The sequence below is a fragment of the Quercus lobata genome, chromosome 1 (genome assembly GCF_001633185.2).
Source record: "Quercus lobata isolate SW786 chromosome 1, ValleyOak3.0 Primary Assembly, whole genome shotgun sequence".
Lineage (NCBI taxonomy): Eukaryota > Viridiplantae > Streptophyta > Magnoliopsida > Fagales > Fagaceae > Quercus > Quercus lobata.
Genome location: NC_044904.1, coordinates 54,355,174 through 54,377,031, shown reverse-complemented (window position 1 = coordinate 54,377,031; position 21,858 = coordinate 54,355,174). Strand labels below are relative to the sequence as shown.

The 21,858-nt window shown below is 41.0% G+C and overlaps 2 protein-coding genes across 5 annotated transcripts in view; both read right to left on the bottom strand.

Moving 5' to 3' along the window:
• LOC115992579 overlaps window positions 1-21,858 on the bottom strand; it is a 53,841-nt gene that overhangs the window by 1,147 nt on the left and 30,836 nt on the right. For 2 of the 3 annotated variants that reach the window (XM_031116806.1, XM_031116797.1), the window contains exons 3-5: window positions 1,172-1,956; window positions 580-945; window positions 301-498 (exon numbers count right to left, since the gene is read on the bottom strand). In XM_031116806.1, coding sequence (XP_030972666.1) covers window positions 415-498; window positions 580-945; window positions 1,172-1,534 — 813 coding nt within the window. In that variant the 5' untranslated portion in view covers window positions 1,535-1,956 and the 3' untranslated portion in view covers window positions 301-414. Of the gene's footprint in view, window positions 1-300; window positions 499-579; window positions 946-1,171; window positions 1,957-3,356; window positions 3,994-21,858 lie in introns of those variants that run through there. The other variant, XM_031116815.1, reaches the window with a different exon arrangement.
• Window positions 14,819-18,061, bottom strand: LOC115992563. 2 transcript variants are annotated; one of them, XM_031116790.1, is made up of 5 exons: window positions 17,460-18,061; window positions 17,226-17,326; window positions 16,056-16,235; window positions 15,579-15,979; window positions 14,819-15,498 (listed from the first exon to the last, which is right to left on the bottom strand). In XM_031116790.1, the coding sequence occupies exons 1-5, from the start codon at window positions 17,471-17,473 to the stop codon at window positions 14,962-14,964; spliced, it is 1,233 nt and encodes a 410-aa protein (XP_030972650.1). In that variant the 5' UTR covers window positions 17,474-18,061; the 3' UTR covers window positions 14,819-14,961. The 2 variants fall into 2 exon arrangements, with proteins under 2 accessions (XP_030972650.1, XP_030972642.1); XM_031116782.1 differs by lacking the exon at window positions 17,460-18,061 and having other exon boundaries at window positions 16,315-17,453.

Sequence of the window (21,858 nt, the reverse complement as noted above, 5' to 3'; positions counted from 1 at the left end):
AGACTGACTAACTTGCTTTGAACTCAATGAGATATTGTTTATAAAAATAGATATCTCTTTGATTTAATAAAACATTCCAGCATCTTCCATTATTTCCAAATAATAATTAATTATTAGAACAATCTACGTTAAAAATAATAAATGTCCAAAATTAGCCTCCACCAGAACTTGGTACACATATAATAGAGATCAGCTTTGTATTGCCAGAAGTCAACCCATCTTGAGTTCATGACACAATCCATGTGAATGAAGTGAAACCTTAAACATCAGAGCATGAATCTATGTGAATAGAACACTTACAATTCAAAAGGAACAGATCTTGCTGCACTCCTGATGGTACCTGCCCATGCCTGTCTAGGCCTACATTGTACTCCTCAAAAAATTGTATACAGTTCATTGAGCTTCAGCTCAAACTCAGTGCAGCTCCTGAGCTTTGTTAACATATTGGGTTCGCATTTTTTCAAGTTCTTTTCCAAATTCAAACAATAGCTGCTCCTTCTGCCCCAAGGAACAAAGAGGGAAATTAAATTTATTAGCTAATTATAACTAAGCAAGCAACTCAGTGAATTGGAAACTGACCACTTCTTTATGATTTTTTAGTTCCTCCTCTATTTCTTTATGAATTATTTGCAGCTCAATATAGAGCAGGTCTGGATGCGAGCTCATAGTCCTGTGTGTAGGAGTCTGAGCAAGTTGGTTGGATGTATGGCCTCCAGAGCTTAGTTGATGTTCGATGCCACCAGCTGAACATAAATTAGCATTGCTACCAGAATGTGAACCTGCAGCTGATAACTGCTGTATTTGCATCACAGGCTCTATTGTTGCTGCCACAACTTCATCCCGATGGGATACTGAAGCAGCCACATTCCGCATCTTATTAGCCGGTGAATACCTAACTTGCAATTGGGCAGCTGTGGAGATTGGTGTGCATTCATCTTGGAACACCTGCACACACACAAATTAATTAATAAGATTTGGATGGCCAAGGAAAATCTATATTTTCAATTTTCAATAGATATTATTGATGCAGAATATGAACAAAAAACACAGGCAAAATGACATCACATTACCAGTCAAATAAGAGTGCTATAATGCCAACAGATAATTACATAATGCCATATAATATCAGCCAAGTGATTATAATACATATTGACACTGGAATACACCATACCTGTTCAAATGGCACAGAACTACCTTTATCAACCTTGCATTTCTTTATAACTTTTTCAGTGACAACTTCGGTATTATGTTTTCCCCTCAACAATTTATTCCAATAATTACACAGTTCTGCATAATCTTCTTGTGAAATTTCAAGCAGCTTAATAGGCATTTGAGAACTCATGTAGTAAGATCCTTTTACTTGAACTTTCAAAATTACAGACAAGTTAATTGTGCCTGTGCCTTCACGATTCTGAAGAAGTTGCTCTATATCTTTCATAGGTGATTTTTCTGACATAGTACTTGCACTGGAGACTGGAGTATTGTCACGATTGAGCTCACTCAAAGTAAGAAATAAATTATCTGCCCCCCGCATGAGCAAATTATGACAAGTAACCCAGCTCACCTTCTATAAGCTTTCAAATTTTTTTTTCCCTTGCAAAGCATAAAATATTTTCTTCCTCGATAAAAGGCGAATATAAACAAAATATTTTTATCTGCTCAGGCTGTGAGTCAGGTTTTATCCCTTTCCAGAGCTTTTAAACTTTTCATAGGGGTCCAGTCACTATTATATATGAGTACAGTATTAACTGAAAATAATCTTATGACCGAAAGACAAGCATGTTTTTCTAATAAAAAAACGAACTTCTTATGCTCCGCGTTGAACTTATTCAAAGCAGCTACCCTCTTAGCAGGAATAACATCCCTTCCAACATGATCATAAGAATCTGAACCAATTTTTTGAAGCAGGAAGTCATCCAAAATTCCTCCAATACAACTTCCAGAGCAACCAATTTCCTGTTAATAAAAAATGTTTAGATAACAGTAGGAAATATATGCTGGACATTGTCCCAAAGGACCAAATCCCATACAAACACCGAACACAGAGAAAAGAGAATTTATTCCTAGTTTGTTGGGTCTTGTTGGACATCCTTGGATAGGAGTAGACCATCCAAAATGCATTATTTTTTAGATTCCTTGTATTTTTCATCTCTATGGAGAATTTTAGGCATATAGCTAATATATTCCATTGTTCTCCTTCGTATCATTGTATATTGATATAAGTACTTTACTTGCTAACAAGAGAAAAAATCATCAAATCAAATGCAGTAAAATGAAAGATAATTAGAGGGGATTCATTATTAAGCCTATTTCTAATTCAACAATTATTGTCCAGCCCAAATATTTGAAATCATATTACTAAAACTGATTCATCAGAGTCTACATAATATCTACTGTGATTCGTCTAAAAGTTCATGCCAGGCAAATGCCAACTTCTTAAATTGTGGTATTTGATCATTAAAAGGATAGCATTATGGAAATTTTGGAATTGAATTAACTCAAGAAAAACTCAATCCTGGATGTTCTGTTCCATGGGCTGTGGACAGTTGGAAGAAACATTTAGAATTAGTGAAATACACAATGACCTTCCAGGAGTCTGATCTAGAAGACTTTAAATGGATAAACAGAAGAGTTTAATTTGGTTATATGGCAGTCTATCTTATCTTAGTTAGTCTTGTTAATGAATTAGTTACTCGTATAGATGTAACCAATGTTAGTTTGACATGTAGGACAGATTGAATAAGTACTATTGTACTCTCATTTTTGCAATCAATTTTTGAGAATTAGTGTTTTTAAGCCTTTGTGTGCTGTTCATTGGAACTTAGTGTTCCTGCAGAGGTGCTTAAACACTTACAAATGTTCTAAGCAACTCTCATTGCAAAACAAACCCAAAACAGTTAAGCCTACCAACTGGTCGCACCAAAGCCCCAAACCACCACCATGCCAAGCACTAGTAACCAATGCACAACAAATCTATGCCCAAATTCTCTATCTGACGCTTTGAAAATATTCAATTGTGAAAGCACAGATTGTCCTCAAGTTCTCAACTAGCCATTATTAATAAGCACTGATTATCATTATATTTTTACCCTGGTCATTGAAAATCATGGAAAACTCAAAATTCTGTTTGAAATAGAATTCCTCAAGCAAAGAATTGATCATTTCAGATTTTGGCAGATGAAATGAACACTCGACATCTTCAGGCAAAATGACAGCATGTTGATAAACAAAAGTCATCAAGAATGAATCAATAACATAGTACAAACTACAAGTAAGAAGATGAGAGTTACTTATAGAGCAAAGGAGAAGAACAAAGAAGAGAGGAACAAAACTTGGTCAGTATTTTGCGTACTTACCTCATAGAGAATAAGTGCTTTTAAAGACTGTTTATTAATCTCCTCAAGCATCCTGCCAAGAAGATTTAGCTTTCCACTTGCAGCTATTTCAACATTCGGTTGCTTAGCTTCAGTTGAGGATGATTCGGGGCTCCGTTCCACGACTTGCAAATGAATAGAGCACTGGCAGGAAACAGAACTTACGAAAATATCAAGAAAACAGCAATAAAATTCATTCAGGGCTTCCATTATTCAAAAGACTGTTAACAAATATAGCATAACTCAACTTTCAAGAATATATACTATTTCCTCCCTTCTTTCATTCAAAAGCATAGAGGAGCACCACTTAAGATTAAAAAATGCGAATAACATTAGGAAATATCAAACTCGGATTTATAAGGTTACTTATTAACAATATAACAAAAATTCAAGATTCAACTTTTTGGAACAATCTTACAACTTACCAGAAGGAAGTTAAAATTCAAATTATTGATTGCAAAGATAAATCAAATTCTACTTTTAGAAATTCCCCACATTAGTTAATTTCACTGGTTCCTAAATGGTGAAGGTCAATAACTTTGGTGTGGGGATGTGTTTTTAACACTGTTTTCGTTCTAACCTCCATGAAATTCTTGTTCTAACACTTTATTGTTGAATCAAAACTTATTCTTTATCGCTATATAAAGAATCATAAAACACTTTATTGTGACATAAAACATTAGCATTTTCCAATACTAATGCTCTATATAATCTTTTTTAGTTTAAGGTGTGTTATGTTCCCAAAGAAGTTTGACACCCTAGAAAATCTCAACAAAAGTAACACTAAATACTAATACTAAATACTAATGCCCTAAACTCAACAGTTCCTTCCACCACATGAGGTTTGCGTAAATAAAATAAAAGGAATAATAAAAAAGAATAGGCATACAAGATATATATATTGGGTCGTTTGGATAAAGGTTATTATTGCTGAAATTGAAAACTGAAAATACTATAAAATAAGCGCGCCTCGTGTACCGAAATGACAGAAACGCGGCTTAGATAGACTAAAAGAATGTCTCACAGTTAAGAACGCGCCTCAGGTAAGTGAAGAGGCTCTGGCATTAATGGAGGACAAGGCTTGGCAAGTCGTGACAGAGGCCCGATGACACCAAAACCCTCCTCTCCGTCCGAGGAGCCAGACAGCAGGATTTTAATGGGCTATTGTGGGGGGTAAAAGACCAGTAGGTCCATGTCAATTTCTACGTTGGGCCAAGGGCCTAACCCAAGGAGAAACCCTTCCTCAACCATGGGGAGGAAAAACTCCTCCTCGGCCATGTGGAGAATCCTCCTCGGCATGGATGTAGCCGAGGATAAAGGAGACAACTTGCCACTGGTAGCGGCACTCCAAATCTTTCCACGGAACAGGAAAAGTACTAAAGTAAAAAAGGACAGCGGGGAAAATGGAAATGTTAGAGGGAAAAGCTGTCATGACTGCACTCAGTGCTTTGTGCTTGACATAGCCATACTTTTCTGCCTTTACAACCACTCCCAACAACTGAAGGGAAGGGCTAATGGGACAAGTACCTACCCAAGGAACCCCATTCAGAAGAGAGGAAACTATTATAAAAAGGGACGACAAGGAGATAGAAAGATGGGGGCTGAGACCCCCCATCACACCAGAGGCACCAGAAAAAACTCCCCGGATCGCGCCGAGGACCAATCCTCTCTGGTAAACTCGGTCCATGAAGAACACCGTGATTACCGTTGTCCATACACTAAAACCTAGTTCTTTGGCCCACTCTCTATAAATTTATTGTATCGGACTCACTGGTCTAAGGTCTCATGCATCTTGGACTTGACCTGAAAAACGTGACCCTATAAGGGTGATCACATATTTTTTAATGATAAAATAATTATAAATTTTTTAAATTTTATATATAACTAGAATGTAACTCTATATAAACGCATGAATACATTTAAATTTAAACAAAATTTTTATTATAAAAATAAAAATAATTAGTCAATTTTTTTTTTTTTAAATGTAACTCATGCATGCATATGTAAGAATTTTTTTTTCAATACTAAAACTTGGTTAAGAAGAAATTGTTGTTTAATTAATTAAAAATTAGTGAGGAACTCAACTTTCAGGTTTCACATTTCAGGTTTGTTTGTATAATTGTATTGTGTTGGTGCATTTTGTGCTTTGGCCGAGTGATGGACTACAGCTAGCAAGCATTGAATGAGACTTTTTTTTTTTTTTTTTTAATCGTTGTGACAGCCTAGGCCGGTTGGCCCTGGACCCTTGTCCCTTTTGTAGTGAGTTGTCTTGTCTACTGTTAAGCACAGTAACACTGATGGTTGTGATAAACATTGAGTATATTTTTATTGGAGATTCTAGCCTTTTGCTTTTAATTTTTAAAAAATTTAGCAATATGTCCCTATTTCGAAACTATACAGGGATATGTTCTTATTTCCATATTCAATTACCTTAAAATCGAGTTTCAATGAAATACTCGATTCGAAGAAAATCGAGTTATGCCGAATAAAACTAAAAAAAAAAAAAAAAAAAGCATGGAACTCGATTTTAGGGAAATCGAGTTCCAAAACGCCACTATAGGGCTTTAAAACGTTACTATAGGGCTTTAAAACGTTACTATAGGGCTTAAAAACGCCACTATAGGACCCCTTGAACTTGGTATGGGGACTTATAAAAAATTTTTGCAGGAAAACGCCGCTATAAGGTTTTAAAACGTCACTATAGGGCTTAAAAACGCCACTATAGGGCTCCTTGAATATAGGGCAATCACACTTATAAAAATTTTTTTTGCATGGAACTCGATTTCCTGAAACTCGAGTTCCATGGAAATTTTTTTTTTTTTTTTTATATATTTTTTAAGTTTGATCGGGCATAACTCGATTTTCTACAAATCGAGTATTTAATTGAACTCGATTTTAGGATAACCGAGTATCGAAACAGGGGCACGCTCCTATATAGTTTGTGTGGGGCCCAGATAATTTATGACCCAGGCCCATTTACCCGTAGGGAGTCCAAAGGCCCAAGCCGAGGAGGGTTATGGCCCAAACTTGACAAATATAAAGCACAAGATAGCCTTGGGATACCGCCGAGGACAGTTCAGTCCTCGGCAGACCCAAAGTCCCACCGAAAAGAGGGGCACAAACGGTATAGGACTAAACTTGAAAGAAAATCTAAAATATCCAGGGAAAGCTACCCTTACTGTCATTCAATACTCTGCACCTGACAGAGTCGTATTTTTCGGCTTTTACAACCACCCCCAACGACTTTGGGTATGGGCTAATGGGACAAGTATCTGTCTTGGAAAGGTTGACCCTATACGTGGACGAAGGACAGTGAACGCAGGCTAGTATAAAAGGAAAAATAAGTAATCTAGAAAGGGGGCTGGGAAAAATGGCCAAAAACAAGAGCCTCCCAGCCCACCTCCAAGAGAAAGACTCTAGGGGTGAAGAAAACTTAATCATGTATGAACACCACGGAAAACCCATCGCCTGGTGACCAAGGCCTAACCTTTCAAACCCACGCTCTACAAATGATATTGTTTGGGCCATTTCACGTGCGAACCCAACACTATTACGGTTCGTTACAAAATTTGTGTCCTTACAGTTTGCAAATAGGGGCATATTGCTAATTTTTTTTAAAAATTAGGGGTAAAATGCTAGAATCCTCTATTATTATTAGATTTGTAATTTCGTGTTTTATGCACATAATGCCGTTTGGATTTGGCTGAAACTGCGTCTGGCGTCTGCGTTTTTTTTTTTTTTTTTTTTTTTTTTTTTTTTTTTTTTTTTTTTTTACATTTCACGCGTTTTGCAGAAGAGGGAGACAAATAACACTGTAGTGGTACTGTAACAGTACTGTAGTAATACTGTAGCAGTACTGTTTATGGAACCCACAACCACTTTATTCATTAAAAAATATTAAAAATTGGTCCCACGGTACTATTTACACATTTAAAATTATTTTGCTACAGTGTTTTTAGTTTTCAGTTTCAGCAACAATAAATTCAATCCAAACAGACCCATAGTATCACGTCAGAGTTAAAAAAAAAGTTTAGTAGATTTTTTTAACATACCGGGTCACGGGTTATTTTAATCGGGTCGAGTTGACCAAAAAAACAATCGAGTTGGATTACGGGTCAACTTGTTTTTACTTCATATCAAAAAAATTGAGTTCAAGTTAGATATTTTTCAGGTCAGGTTAAAAATTTTGACCCATATTACCATGTCTTGGTAAAAGACGTAATCGATATGGAGTAAACATTTTTTTCTCCGTGCTAAAACTTGATTCAGAAGCAACAGTAATTATCGGAATGCTCATAAGATCCCGTGCTATTAAAGAGAGATCTAAAAACCGATTATAATGCTCTTTCCACCAAGAGAGAACTTCTAACTTTGAATTTTGTTTTTTGTTAAGTTTAGGCCCTTCTAAATATAAGTCCAACTGAGACTTTTTTGTTTTGACACCACGATCACTTTCATAATAATCAAATTCTTAATCATTAAAAAAAATTACAATGAAAAATAATGCCACACAGTATTACTGAAGATGGTAAGATTTAGTCTGGTGGGCCTATCTTAATGGGCCTGACGGATAGGTACTGTTTGGTCTGTGTAAAGCGGGACCCACGCTCCCTAAAGGCCCATCATGGACAGACATAGTAAGGGCCCATAGCCCGAAATCTCTATTGCCTGGAAAAGCCTTAAGATCCAATAAGGGAAATGGTATCAGAGTCCCACATTGGAAAGATCTGGAGGTCAAGAAGAAAAGCCACCTCTCCACTGCTATAAAAGGAGTAACTTTCACGCAAATCAAGGTAAGATTAATTGACCCTCTCTAACGCCTTTAAAAAATAACTCAAGGGACGAATTCTAACTTGACCTTCGGAGAACTTTTGGCCGGCACCACACCGGTGCTCTCTAAGGGTTTTTCTCCCGTTCGTTCTTGTTGTGCAGGTTCGTTGACTCGCGAGTACAGTGCGACTCATTGGTGACAATTCTCAACGTCATCAGTTGGCGCCGTCTGTGGGAAAGAACGAGAGACGTATAGTACTTCGTAGATTCCCAGACAAAAGAGTTCCATGGTACTCACTCGCTCAATGGCAACCACGAATGACGTTCAGGAAGAAGCCCCTACGACGGCCCTTGAGAGACAGGTCAGGACGCTCGCCGCAGCCGTAGAGCGCCTCACCAAGCAAAACCACGACCTACAAGAGCAGCTGAACCAAAAGAATGCCGCGGTCAGTAACCAAGGAGCGGATCAAGAGGGAAACAGCGCCGAAAGGAGAAATCAGGACGGACCACAGGGGAGTAACGCCCCGAGCAAACCAGTAAGACGGGACATAAGCATCCCTTCCCCGACGGACACTGCCCCACAATCCATCATCGCGGAGATGCAGGCGATGAAGGAGCAGATGGATGTGATGATGAGCGCTCTCAAGGGGCGAGTGTCAAGTGATCTTGACGACCTTGTCAACCGGACTGACTCACCATTCACAGCAGCTGTTAACTCCTTCCCCCTGCCAAATAAGTTCCGTATGCCAAGTATGGATAGTTACGACGGAGTCAAGGACCCTCTAGATCACCTAGAGACCTTCAAGACCCTGATGCACCTTCAGGGAGTGGCAGACGCGATTATGTGCAGGGCCTTTCCTACAACCCTGAAGGGCGCAGCAAGGATTTGGTTCAGCCGGATAGCGCCCAACTCCATCAGCACCTTCAAGGAGCTAAGCGCTCAATTTACTACGCATTTCATCGGAGGACATCGGTACAAGAAATCCACGGCTTGTTTGATGAATATCAAGCAACGGGAAGAGGAGACGTTAAGGGCCTACATATCACGCTTCAACAAAGAAGCACTCTCGATCGACGAAGCCGACGACAAGATATTGGTAGCAGCATTCACAAACGGACTAAAGGGGGGTAAGTTTTTGTTCTCCCTATACAAAAACGACCCCAAGACCATGTCGGAGGTCCTTTACAGGGCCACCAAATATATGAACGCTGAAGACGCACTATTATCGCGAGAAGATAGGCCCAAGAAAAGAGACCGACAGGAGGATTCTCGACAAGACCAGGGGCGGAAGAAAGGAAGGATGGGAGACCGAAGGGAGGACAGACGTCCAAAACCCATGGGCGGAAGGTTCGCGAGTTTCACCCCTCTAAACGCGCCGATTGACCAAGTCCTAATGCAGATTAAGGACGAAGGGTCCCTGACGTTCCCAGGAAAGCTGAAGAGTGACCCCAGCAAAAGGCCTAGAGACAAATATTGCCGCTTTCATCGTGACCACGGCCACGACACGGCCGATTGCTACGACTTGAAGCAGCAAATCGAAGCACTTATCCGACAAGGGAAGCTGCAGAAGTTCGTCAACAAGGGGAGAACGGATCAACCCCCACAGGAACAACACCTCCGTCGAGAAAACGAGCGACCAAGACCCCCAATTGGAGACATAAGAATGATAGTCGGAGGGACTGCTGCGGCCGGATCGTCAAAGAAGGCTCGCAAAACATACCTTCGGACGGTACAGAATGTCCAGTTGACGAGCAGACTGCCAAGGATAGCAAACGGAGAAGAACCTATTGTTGGGTTCACGGAAGAGGATGCACGGCGCCTACACCATCCACACGACGATGCCCTCGTCGTCAGCGTGCGGACGGGAGACTACAACGTCCACCGAGTGTTGATCGACAACGGCAGTTCGGCCGACATATTGTACTATCCGGCATTCCAGCAGATGAGGATTGATAGGGACCTGCTAATACCGACAGACGCCCCGCTCGTTGGTTTTGGAGGGAGTAAGGTATTCCCTCTGGGCTCAGTAACGTTACGGGTGACAGTAGGAGATTACCCCCAACAAATCACCAGGAACGTGACATTCTTGGTGGTCGATTGCTCGTCCGCCTACAATGCCATTCTTGGACGACCTACGCTCAACACGTGGAAGGCATCAACATCAACTTACGCCCTAATGGTCAGGTTCCCAACGGAGTATGGGGTAGGAGAGCTACGCGGAAGCCAAGTTGCCGCACGAGAATGCTACGTCGCTATGATGGAGATGCAAGACCAAATCCAGGCCTTGAACATAGAAGAGCACCGAACGGTGGCGGAACCGACAGAGAAGCTGGAGGAGATAACTCTTGACAGTTCCAATCCGGACAGAACAACCAAGATCGGAACGCTTGCCAAACCCGGAATCCGTCAAGAGCTAGTAGCTTTCCTGAGGAGCAATAAGGATGTGTTCGCCTGGAGCCATGACGATATGCCGGGAATCGATCCCTCCGTCATGGTACACAAATTGAATGTATTACCCTCGTTTCCACCCGTCCGACAAAAGAAGAGAGTGTTCGCAACGGAACGGGACCAAGCAATAGCGGAGGAGGTCCGCAAACTCCAAGAGGCAAGCCTCATCAGGGAAGTCTACTATCCCGATTGGCTGGCGAATGTGGTAATGGTAAAGAAAGCGAGCGGCAAGTGGCGCATGTGCGTGGATTTCACCGATCTTAACAAAGCGTGCCCTAAAGATAGCTATCCCCTTCCAAGAGTCGACGTCCTAGTAGACTCGACGGCTCAACACCAGTTACTAAGCTTCATGGACGCTTTCTCGGGTTACAATCAGATCCGCATGCACGAGGCCGATCAGGAAAAGACTTCGTTCGTAACCAGCCAAGGACTATTCTGCTACAAAGTAATGCCATTCGGCCTGAAGAATGCGGGGGCAACATACCAAAGGCTAATGAACAAGATGTTCGCGCAGCAGATCGGGAGGAATGTTCAAGTCTATGTCGACGACATGCTTGTGAAGAGCCGGAAGGAGGAAGACCACCTCGAAGATCTTAAGGAAACGTTCGGTACGCTACGATCCTACAACATGAAACTCAATCCGGGAAAATGCGCATTCGGCGTAACGGCAGGCAAATTCCTAGGCTTCATGGTATCCCAGAGAGGGATTGAGGCTAACCCGGACAAAATCCGAGCCATATTAGAAATGGCACCCCCGCGAAATGTGAAGGAGATACAAAGCCTTAACGGCAAGATAGCGGCGTTAAATAGATTCGTGTCGAGAGCCACGGACAAGTGCCTGCCCTTTTTTCGCACATTAAAGAAATCCTTCGAGTGGACGGACGAGTGTCAGAGAGCGTTCGAGGAGTTAAAGGCATACCTATCTTCACCACCCCTATTGAGTCCATCGCAACCTGGCGAAGAACTTTTCCTCTACTTGGCAGTCTCATCTGTCGCCGTCAGCGCTGCTTTAATTAGAGAAGAGGATAATGCACAGAAGCCTGTATACTACGCCAGCCGGGCGCTCCGCGGCGCCGAAGAAAGATACCAACCTATGGAGAAACTCGCTTTCGCATTGATAACGGCGGCTCGCAAGCTGAAACCTTACTTTCAAGCCCATACCATGAATGTAATGACCGACAAGCCCTTGCGAAGGGCACTGAGTAATCCCGAAGCCGCGGGTCGACTGACGTTGTGGGCAATAGAATTGAGTGAGTTTGACATCAAGTACCGTCCGCGTGTAGCCATCAAAGGACAAGCTGTAGCCGACTTCATAGCAGAGTTTACGCGAGACGAGGACAAGGGGGCAGAAGAACCCCCCAAATGGAGCATCTACACCGACGGGTCCTCCAATCGGCGAATTGGAGGGGCCGGCATAGTGTTGCTGTCACCAGAAGGAGACAAGATCGAATGTATGGTCCGTCTCGACTTTCCCATTACCAACAATGAAGCAGAGTACGAAGCAGTGGCGGCAGGACTCGACCTGGCAAAAGCCGCCGGAGCGGAAAGTGTAGCCGTTCATTGCGACTCGCAGGTCGTAACCAATCAAATAAACGGAGAGTATGAATGTAAGGGGGAAAGGCTAAAGAGATATCTTGATCAAGTGAAGGCGAGAATCAACGGGCTAAAAGCGACGGTCGTCCAAATCCCCAGAGGAGAGAATGAGCTCGCCGATCGCCTAGCCAAAGCCGCTTCAGCAGAACATGTGACGACACCGGGTAATGTACTTTCCTTTGTTCAAGTCTTCCCACTAATAGACCCCGACAATATGCAGGAGATACGCTCCGAAAGAAACTGGACTACACAGATAACTTCATACTTGAAGGACGGGTTACTGCCCCAAGAGAAGGAGGCAGCGAGGAAATTAAAAGTCCAAGCGGCGAGATTCGTCTTGATAAAAGACATTCTTTACAAGAGGGGTTTCTCCCGTCCTTACCTAAGATGCCTCGGGGTTGAAGAGGCAGACTACGTAATGAGGGAAGTACACGAAGGGATATGCGGGAACCATTCTGGGTCGCGGTCGTTAGTGCACAAACTGGTACGAGCTGGGTACTACTGGCCGACCATGCAGAAGGATGCCGAGTCTTACGTTAAAAGCTGCGACAAATGCCAGCGGTTCAGCAATTTTATCGGACAGCCGGCTGAGGAGCTCACACCCATGACGGCTCCATGGCCGTTCGCTCAATGGGGACTGGATATCATGGGGCCTTTCCCAACGGCGGTAAGGCAGCTCAAGTTCTTGGTAGTGGGTATTGACTACTTCACAAAATGGGTAGAAGCGGAAGCCTTGGCCACCATCACAGAAAAGAACATTAGAAGTTTTGTCTGGCGGTCCATCGTATGCAGGTTTGGTATTCCTAGAGTCCTTGTCTCGGACAACGGGAGGCAGTTCGACAACGGCCACTTCAGGGATTTCTGCACACAGCTAGGAATAAAAAACCACTACTCATCACCCGCCCATCCTCAGGCCAATGGCCAGGTTGAAGTCACGAACCGATCCCTGCTAAAGATTATCAAGACTCGGCTCGAGGGGGCAAAGGGGATATGGCCCGAAGAATTACCGAGCATACTTTGGGCGTACAGGACGACGGCTAGGACTCCGACAGGAGAGACGCCATTCCGACTGACATACGGGAATGAGGCGGTCATCCCCGCAGAAGTTGGCCTCACAAGTTACAGGGTTCATAACCATGATGAAGGCAGGAACGACGAATCAATGAGGCTACAGCTGGACCTGATAGATGAGGTAAGGTCGGCCGCGGAGCAAAGGATCGCAAGATACCAGGAACGCATGGCCAGACATTACAACTCCAGGGTCCGACACAGAGACTTCCAAGTGGGAGACCTGGTACTCAGAAGGGTCATGGGCGCAGCTAGAGACCCTACACAGGGAAAGCTCGGCCCCAACTGGGAAGGACCTTACCGAGTCACGGCATGGAAAAGGAAAGGAACATACCACCTGGAGACTACAGAGGGGGAGAAGCTACTACATCCATGGAATGCGGAGCATTTGAGGAAATACTACCAGTGATAGTAACACGGCGAACGGCAACCAATTTTCCATTTGGCTTTTTATTAACTATTTATAAGTTTTCTTTAACATGTGTTTCTTTGCTACAATCCAGTCGTGCCTTTTTTTAAGCCCAAGGGGGCAGGCACTTTTCCTTTACGCAATTAGAAACAAGTATGATTTTCTGTCTACTTTGATGTCACTACAATTGTCCTCAAATTGAACGGATGCTAGTTAAAAGTCCACAAAGTGGACGGATCACCTAAACAGGTGTATAATTCTACATGTCCGTAAAAGTGGACGGTTAATACGCCACTAAGTGGACGGATCACCTAAACAGGTGTATAATTCTACATGTCCGTAAAAGTGGACGGTTAATACGCCACTAAGTGGACGGATCACCTAAACAGGTGAATAATTCTACATGCCCGTCAAAGTGGACGGTTAATACGCCACTAAGTGGACGGATCACCTAAACAGGTGAATAATTCTACATGCCCGTCAAAGTGGACGGTTAATACGCCACTAAGTGGACGGATCACCTAAACAGGTGAATAATTCTACATGTCCGTAAAAGTGGACGGTTAATACGTCACTAAGTGGACGGATCACCTAAAAACGGTGAATAATTCTACGCGTCCGTAAAAGTAGACGGTCTATACGCCACAATGTGGACGGGTAACCTAAAACGGTAAATAATTCTACATGTCCACGAAATGGACGGATCATCAAAACGGTGAGTATTTAAACAAGTCCACAAGTTGGACGGTATGGCCTCCACAAAGTGGACGGACCTACGTAATTCAATACTTCCATAAGTTCGAGGTATTTATGCCACTAAGTGGACGGATCATCTAAAACGGTAAATAATTCTACATGTCCACGAAATGGACGGATCATCAAAACGATGAGTATTTAAACAAGTCCACAAGTTGGACGGTATGGCCTCCACAAAGTGGACGGACCTACGTAATTCAATACTTCCATAAGTTCGAGGTATTTAAGCCACTAAGTGGACGGATCATCTAAAACGGTGAATAATTCTACATGTCCATAAATTGGACGGTTCAGCCAAAACGGTGGGAAAATTACATACATAAATAAAGCGGACGGCTCCAGAACGCCCACGAGGTGGACGGACGACCTGACTATATAAGTCAGCAACAGCTTTTAAAATGGACGGATCAACAGATTAGCTTGTGCAAATCAACACTTAAAATCAAACATTGTTCAATACAAAATCAAACTTTAAACAAACCGTCTACAAATAATTAACTGTATATAAAAGGGAGACGGATCCTCCTAAACAATTACATGGGTTACTCTGCTTTCTTGGGGTCGGCAACAGCGACCTCATTCGGCGGAGCGGACTCTCCGTCACCCTGAGCTGCTTCTTCCCCAAAGAGGTCCTCCGTATTTTCGGAGGCGACGGGCAGGGCAGAAGTCTGATCTTGATCAGTAAGTGTTATCATAGACACGTCCAGATCTGGATAGGTCTTTTTTATCTGACGGAGCGCATCGTCAAAGCCTTGAAGGAACGATCCTCCCAGCTCCTTCAACAAGGACTCGGAGTTGCGATATTCGCTGACGGCGTCGTCCTTTGCATGACGGAGCTTTTTCTTCAGATCTTTCACCTCGTCCGCTCTGCTCTTCAAGACCTTCCCAGCTTCTTCCGTCTTCTGTTCAAGCTCCTTTCTTGTATTCTCAGACAGTTCAAATTTCTGCTCCATGGTGGACTTCCACTTGTGCAGCTGGCTAAGCTCTTCTTCCGTCTTCCCAAGTTTTGACCGTACCCGTTCCAGAGCCGCTTCACGGTTGAGGCAACGGTCCATCAAGCCCTTCATCATAACCAAGGACTGAAATAAAGAAAATTAGAAGTGTTAAAAATGAAACTAGAAAGTGAACGGACATACACTGAAGGATAATGAAAAGTTACCTGTCCGACGGCAAATAACCCCGTCTCTCCCATCGCCTCCGTCGAGTGATTCCCCAGATCCTCATAGTCCTCTGCAGAAAGTATGGACGTAAGCTTTTCCAAAGCGAACTTCGAATCATCACGAAGAAGGGGAGGGGGCTTCTCCTCGCTGACGGGTGGAGCATGCATTAGGCCCTTACCGGCCCCCTGTTTAACTTGGTTGACGGCCTTAGGGCCCTCAGCCATCAAGCCCACGATGGGCTCCATTGACACCTTTGGCTGCTTGTGTGGACGGTCGGACTTTGGTGGCTGCTTCCTCTTGCCCGATGACCCCGGCACACTGGGAACAACGATCTCACCCGTCTTCTTTTGCTCGACGGCTAGAGATTTTATCATGGCTCTTCTCTTGGCGTCGTCCATTTCTGCAATACAGGACGGATGATGATGTTCTCTCAAAAGTAAAATTTCAATTTCAAGGGTAAAAGTAGACGGACTCACGTTTGTGTATTCTTTCGTCGTAAGCAATGGCCTCACGGGTAGGTTCTGGACCGTCACAATACCAGTGTATTGTCTTTGGATTCACTAACTTGGCCCAGGTCCTTTCGTCCGGCTTAGCTTTTCTACAAACCTTTTCAAGGAAACTAAATTCCTCGAGGCTAACCTGCGGGCGCCCTCTACCTGCAAAGAGAGACGGTCAAAATACGCACATAATAGAGGACGGGTGTATAAAAAAGGAACAAGCAAGACGGGTGCATACGCGCTTGGTTTATTATCCCCCAAGTTGTATCGACGGGCATGTACTCCGTCTCTCCTGGACGGTTCATCCACCTGTCACCCTCCAGGAAGAAATAGCGACTCTTCCAGTCTCTATTTGAGTCTGGGGTCTCAAAGATGACCTTCAACAAGGGACTTCGACTAGCAAAACGGTACAACCCCCTTGATCTATCAATCTCATCTGGACGGTAACAGTGAAGAAATTCACGGACCGTCAGTCTCCTTTCTCCATTCGACATTGCGCCATAAAGAATCTCCATTGCTATGAAGACCCTCCAGGCGTTTGGAGAAATCTGGGTGACGGACAGTCCCAGGTAATGCAAGAGTTCCCTATGGAGTGTAGAGAGCGGGAACCGAAGTCCAGCCTTCAACACCTGCTCGTACACTCCAACACCTTCTACTCCGTCATAATAACATCTCTCCGACACGTAGGGAAGACGGATCGGGATGTAGTCTGGTATCTGAAAATTTGTTCTAAAGGTACTGAAATGTCTCTCCCGGATGACGGATGTGAACCTATGCACTGTCCACTCTGGTAACATGATGAACTGCCTTAGTCCATCAGCACCTACGACGGACTCCAGTGCTTGATTCCCGTCAGGACCCTCTATCTCAATTTTCTCCACATCCTCACTTGTTGAGGACGAAGAGGATGCAGACGGACTCCTATCTTCGCCTGGACTATCTTGGTCTTTATGACCGGACGGGTATACATTCTCGTATTCCGTCCCGTCACGAACCACCGATTGGTTACTTGACGCACTAGACATTTCCTACAATTAATGATGAAACCTAAGACTTGACGGGTTTAAAAACATTGACGGGTATATTAAGCCTAACAATATTGCTTGGTCGAAAATGTAACTTGAATATGAAATTAAAGTAAATACTTACCACACCTGACGGAGTAATGCTGACGGTTGTGGTAATTGGTGGTTACCAGTGCTCGACGGACTTCTCTGGCAAGGTTGACGGTTCTCTCTGACAGACGTTTTCTGTTTGGAAATGCGAAAATGAGAGATTGAGACGCCTCATATATATAGGAGATACACGGAAGACGAAGCGACGCTTCGATCCTATACAACGGCCAGTCAGAGATCGACACGTGGCATGCTAATAAATGCTAACCTGTCTGCTCGCATCAGTAGATGGTAACCGTCGACTATATAAAACCGTCTGAAACTGCAAGATACCCGTCATCCTATCTGACGGTTAAAGATCTGAAACCGTCATACATTCTGACGGTTGTGTCCGCCTATTGCTTTAAATCTTCTGTTTCACGGATCCATTCCGTCATTAAAGTACCCGTCATGCCCCTACATTAGGATCGTCACCCCATTGATCCTTGGAACAGACGGACCATTGGGGTGAAGGGGGCAACTGAAGATGGTAAGATTTAGTCTGGTGGGCCTATCTTAATGGGCCTGACGGATAGGTACTGTTTGGTCTGTGTAAAGCGGGACCCACGCTCCCTAAAGGCCCATCATGGACAGACATAGTAAGGGCCCATAGCCCGAAATCTCTATTGCCTGGAAAAGCCTTAAGATCCAATAAGGGAAATGGTATCAGAGTCCCACATTGGAAAGATCTGGAGGTCAAGAAGAAAAGCCACCTCTCCACTGCTATAAAAGGAGTAACTTTCACGCAAATCGAGGTAAGATTAATTGACCCTCTCTAACGCCTTTAAAAAATAACTCAAGGGACGAATTCTAACTTGACCTTCGGAGAACTTTTGGCCGGCACCACACCGGTGCTCTCTAAGGGTTTTTCTCCCGTTCGTTCTTGTTGTGCAGGTTCGTTGACTCGCGAGTACAGTGCGACTCATTGGTGACAATTCTCAACGTCATCAATTACAATCTTTATTATTAAAAAACATAGCACAACATTCAGCTGAATCCTATATGAGATTTTTTATTAATTTTTAATGGTTGTCTTGAGTAACGAAACCAATGCAACCTCACAAATATTAATTTCGAGAATAGTTTATACACTTAGGCTCTAATTAATCCCTTTACCAATTTAGCACCTTCAACTTAAATAAAAATATACTAAATAGGTGTTAGATTAAAAAAAAGACACTAATTTCTAGATCTATCAAAGTATCAATATCATATTGTAATGCATAAATATTCTACCTATCTCAGATTCTCAGTATGTAGATTGAGATTGAGATTGATTGTGCATTTTTGGTAGAGAGGAAAACTTGGAAGATAGAAGAAAGTGTGGAAGGAAAGTAAAGATAGAAAAGTGAGAAAAGAAAAAGGATTGTTTACCACTATACGTCTAACACAGTGCTTGTCCCTTGTCTTGAGTCTTGACTTGGTTGACTGATGAGTGACGACTCTTGTCCCATGTGCTGTGTGTAACGTGTTGTAGGCAATTGGCAGGTAAACACAGTGACAGAAGCTAGGCTAGGTAGTCTTATTGGTACTTTTGATGAATTAAATAATTATTTTTTATAATACATTAATTATTAGTTTTAATATTTTGTATTTTATGTACTTTTTTTTTTTTTTTTTTGAAAAACTTGTACTTTATGTACTAGTATAACGTAATTAAAATATTTTTTTAACAGATTTGGTCACGAGTTATTCGGATCAAGCCGAATCGGATTGACTTGTAAAAAAATCGGATCAAGTTATTAATCAATTTATTTTTGTTTTGGGTAAAAAATTTAAATTCAAATCAAGTATTTTTTAAATTAAGACAGAAAATTCTGAACCGTATGGTCATAACTACCAACAAGTGGTTGCCTTCAATAAATCTACGTTTGTATGGTTTTCCTTCTACTAATATTTTGGAGGACCTCTTTTGGTGCTGCTTTGATGGAAGGCTGCCACCAGCACAATAAGCAAGAAAAATGTAGCAGAGATAAGTTTCAAACCTTCTTTATAGAAGGTAAGGGCACGTGTAACCAACAAAGAATTTTAATATGAACCTATGGTCAAATTTTTTTGGAATGAAACATTTGTAAGGTTAAACATTTTAATAAATTTGAAGTCAATTTTTTATCTATTTAGTTTTTTTTTTATCGAGAGTTTTATAAATAAGCTGATATTTTTTAGTTATTTAAATAATTTGATTATAAAAACATTCATTAATTGAATTATTTAAATAATTATTTTTTAAGACATTTTTTAATAGATTATTTTTAAAAAAATTTAATATTTGCTCTAAAGAAACATCGGTAAAGTAAAAAATTTTAAAAATAATTATTAAACCATTCCAACGATTAACTTTTTCTTTATTTAAATTTTCTTATCCCCACTTATAACATTAAAACACTCTCACCCATCACCTGATAAAATAATTACATACTTGGATGACATAGGAATGGATGCAGTCAAACTGAGAAATTTTTATCAGTGTTCTTGATCAACATATATAGAAACAGAGTGAGAGTTGAAGAAGTCAAGAAACTATGATGACAGCGGACGGTTGATAAGTATAAATTTTTTGAACTAAAAGACATATTAATTAAGGGTTGGCGACTAAACGGGCTCAAATTCAAACTTTAAATGTCAAATAAAAAACAAGAAACAAAGAAGACATGATTTGAACTAAGGCAGCTTTTTCAATTTTTTATTCTTTGCTTTAGTCATTTTCTTGGCCTGCCGCAGCTTTTGTAATTTTTATTAATTTCCTTTAGTCATGTATTCGCGGTAGTGTTTAGCCTGCTTCTTGTCCTGTAGCCTAGGCGGATAGGCCTGTTGTGGCTCAGGAACTTATTCTTATACTTTTGTATTCTTGTCTTTTTTTTAATTGGATTGGGTTAACTGTGCCCGTTAACAACACATTTTTGGATAATTTGTTAGGTAACTTTTTAAACTTCTGGTAGTTTTTCAGTTTTTGGCAATTTTCTTTTATCTGTTTTGACAATTTTTATAATAACTTTTTTTCTTTTTTATAAGTGAAACACAAAAAAGGAAGTGTTAACAACCATCATACGGTGCTCGTTAGCATTTTTCTTTTTAATTTATCAATTTCTACCTTCTTCAGTCAAAAAAGAAACAAACAAAAAAAAAATATACAGCCAGTCACATATCATATCACCTTCTTTTCAATTAAACATCAGAGCCAACCTACCTTGCCCCCATTTACCGGTGTCTAGTCTCCCCTCTTCCCCTTTCGTCTTCTTTTCACTCTCACAGTCTCACTCCGTAGGATTCTCTCTATCCCCATGATTCTCTCTTTCCCCAACGGCCTGCTGATCACGTTTTCCTTCTTCCCCAAAATCAAAACCCTCGCACAGAAATTACAAAGTGTCCATCTAATTCTTATATTATTACAATATTATTATCACTGGTTTAACTAATCAACATATTAATAAATAAAGGAATATTATATCTATGCTTAGGATATGATATTTCTTATTTTTTTCCCGAGAAAGTTATGATATGAAAAAATAGATTTGAAAGATAGATTTTTATATTTAATTTTTCTATTTATACTAATTTAATATATTTATTTATATTTAAATAATTATTACATTAATTATGACGTCATTACGGTTCGATACTGGTTCAACCTCGATTCGATCTGAAAAATCTTGAACCTCTCCCTTTTACGGTTCAATTAACGGTCCGAGTTTGAAAACCTTGACTACAGGTAGATAGTGCGGAGTTTCAAACTACAGACATGGGACACTACAAAAGATACCATTACTACTAGACTTTTACTTTTTTGGATCACTAAATATGCCATCTACAAGTTTTTGTGCAAAAATGTCGAAATCAAGAGAAAAACACTGTAGCAATCAGGAATCAAATTTGTAATCAGACTTGTGAAAAATATATATAAACTGATCTCCTCGGACTGTGCCGATGATTATTTTCTTTAATTTAAATAAATCTATCTTCCTGATCTTGTTATTTGAACCTACTTTATTTGTTGTCCAACTCATTTTACCCAGTTTCCCAACCCACTCTCTACAAATTCATTGTTTTGGGCTTCTTGGGTCTAAGTCCATTCATCATTTGGGCTAAGGACTCAAATCTGGTCATTACATTAGTCAAATTATATTTTTTAAGTAAATATAATTAGTCACATATTAAAATTCTTAACTAAATTTAATATTACTAATGATCATTTTTTTTTCTAATTTTTAATAGGATAGAACGTGGGATGATTTTTATTTTATTTATTTTTTAAGAAACATGTGGTGATTTTTGTAATTTTTTTTTTAAATTTTATGGTTCATTAATATTAGATTCATAGTATTTTGCATTCATTAACTCACTTGACACAAAGATTAAAAAACTTAAGTAGACACATGACACATGCTTAAGTGGAAATTATGGTGTAGTTCTCACTTAAATGCAGTCCTCGCATAAATTTAGACTTGTGTTACATGGTGTAGTCCTCACATGACACATGCATTTATACATATATATATATATATATATATATATACATAGATACATTTAAAATTAAACACAATTTTTATCATAAAATATAGATAATTAGTCAAATTATTTTTTTAAAGTAAACATAATTAGTCACTTTTAAAATTCCTACCTAAATTTAA

Excerpts from the sequence above, each read along its gene's own strand:
- LOC115992563 (XM_031116782.1), bottom strand. The coding sequence starts at position 17,101 with ATGTCTAGTGCGTCAAGTAACCAATCGGTGGTTCGTGACGGGACGGAA. Across the intron at positions 16,236-16,314 it reads GGGGATAATAAACCAAGCGC|GTAGAGGGCGCCCGCAGGTT; the intron begins GTATGCACCCGT and ends CTCTCTTTGCAG. Across the intron at positions 15,980-16,055 it reads CGACGAAAGAATACACAAAC|AAATGGACGACGCCAAGAGA; the intron begins GTGAGTCCGTCT and ends CCTGTATTGCAG.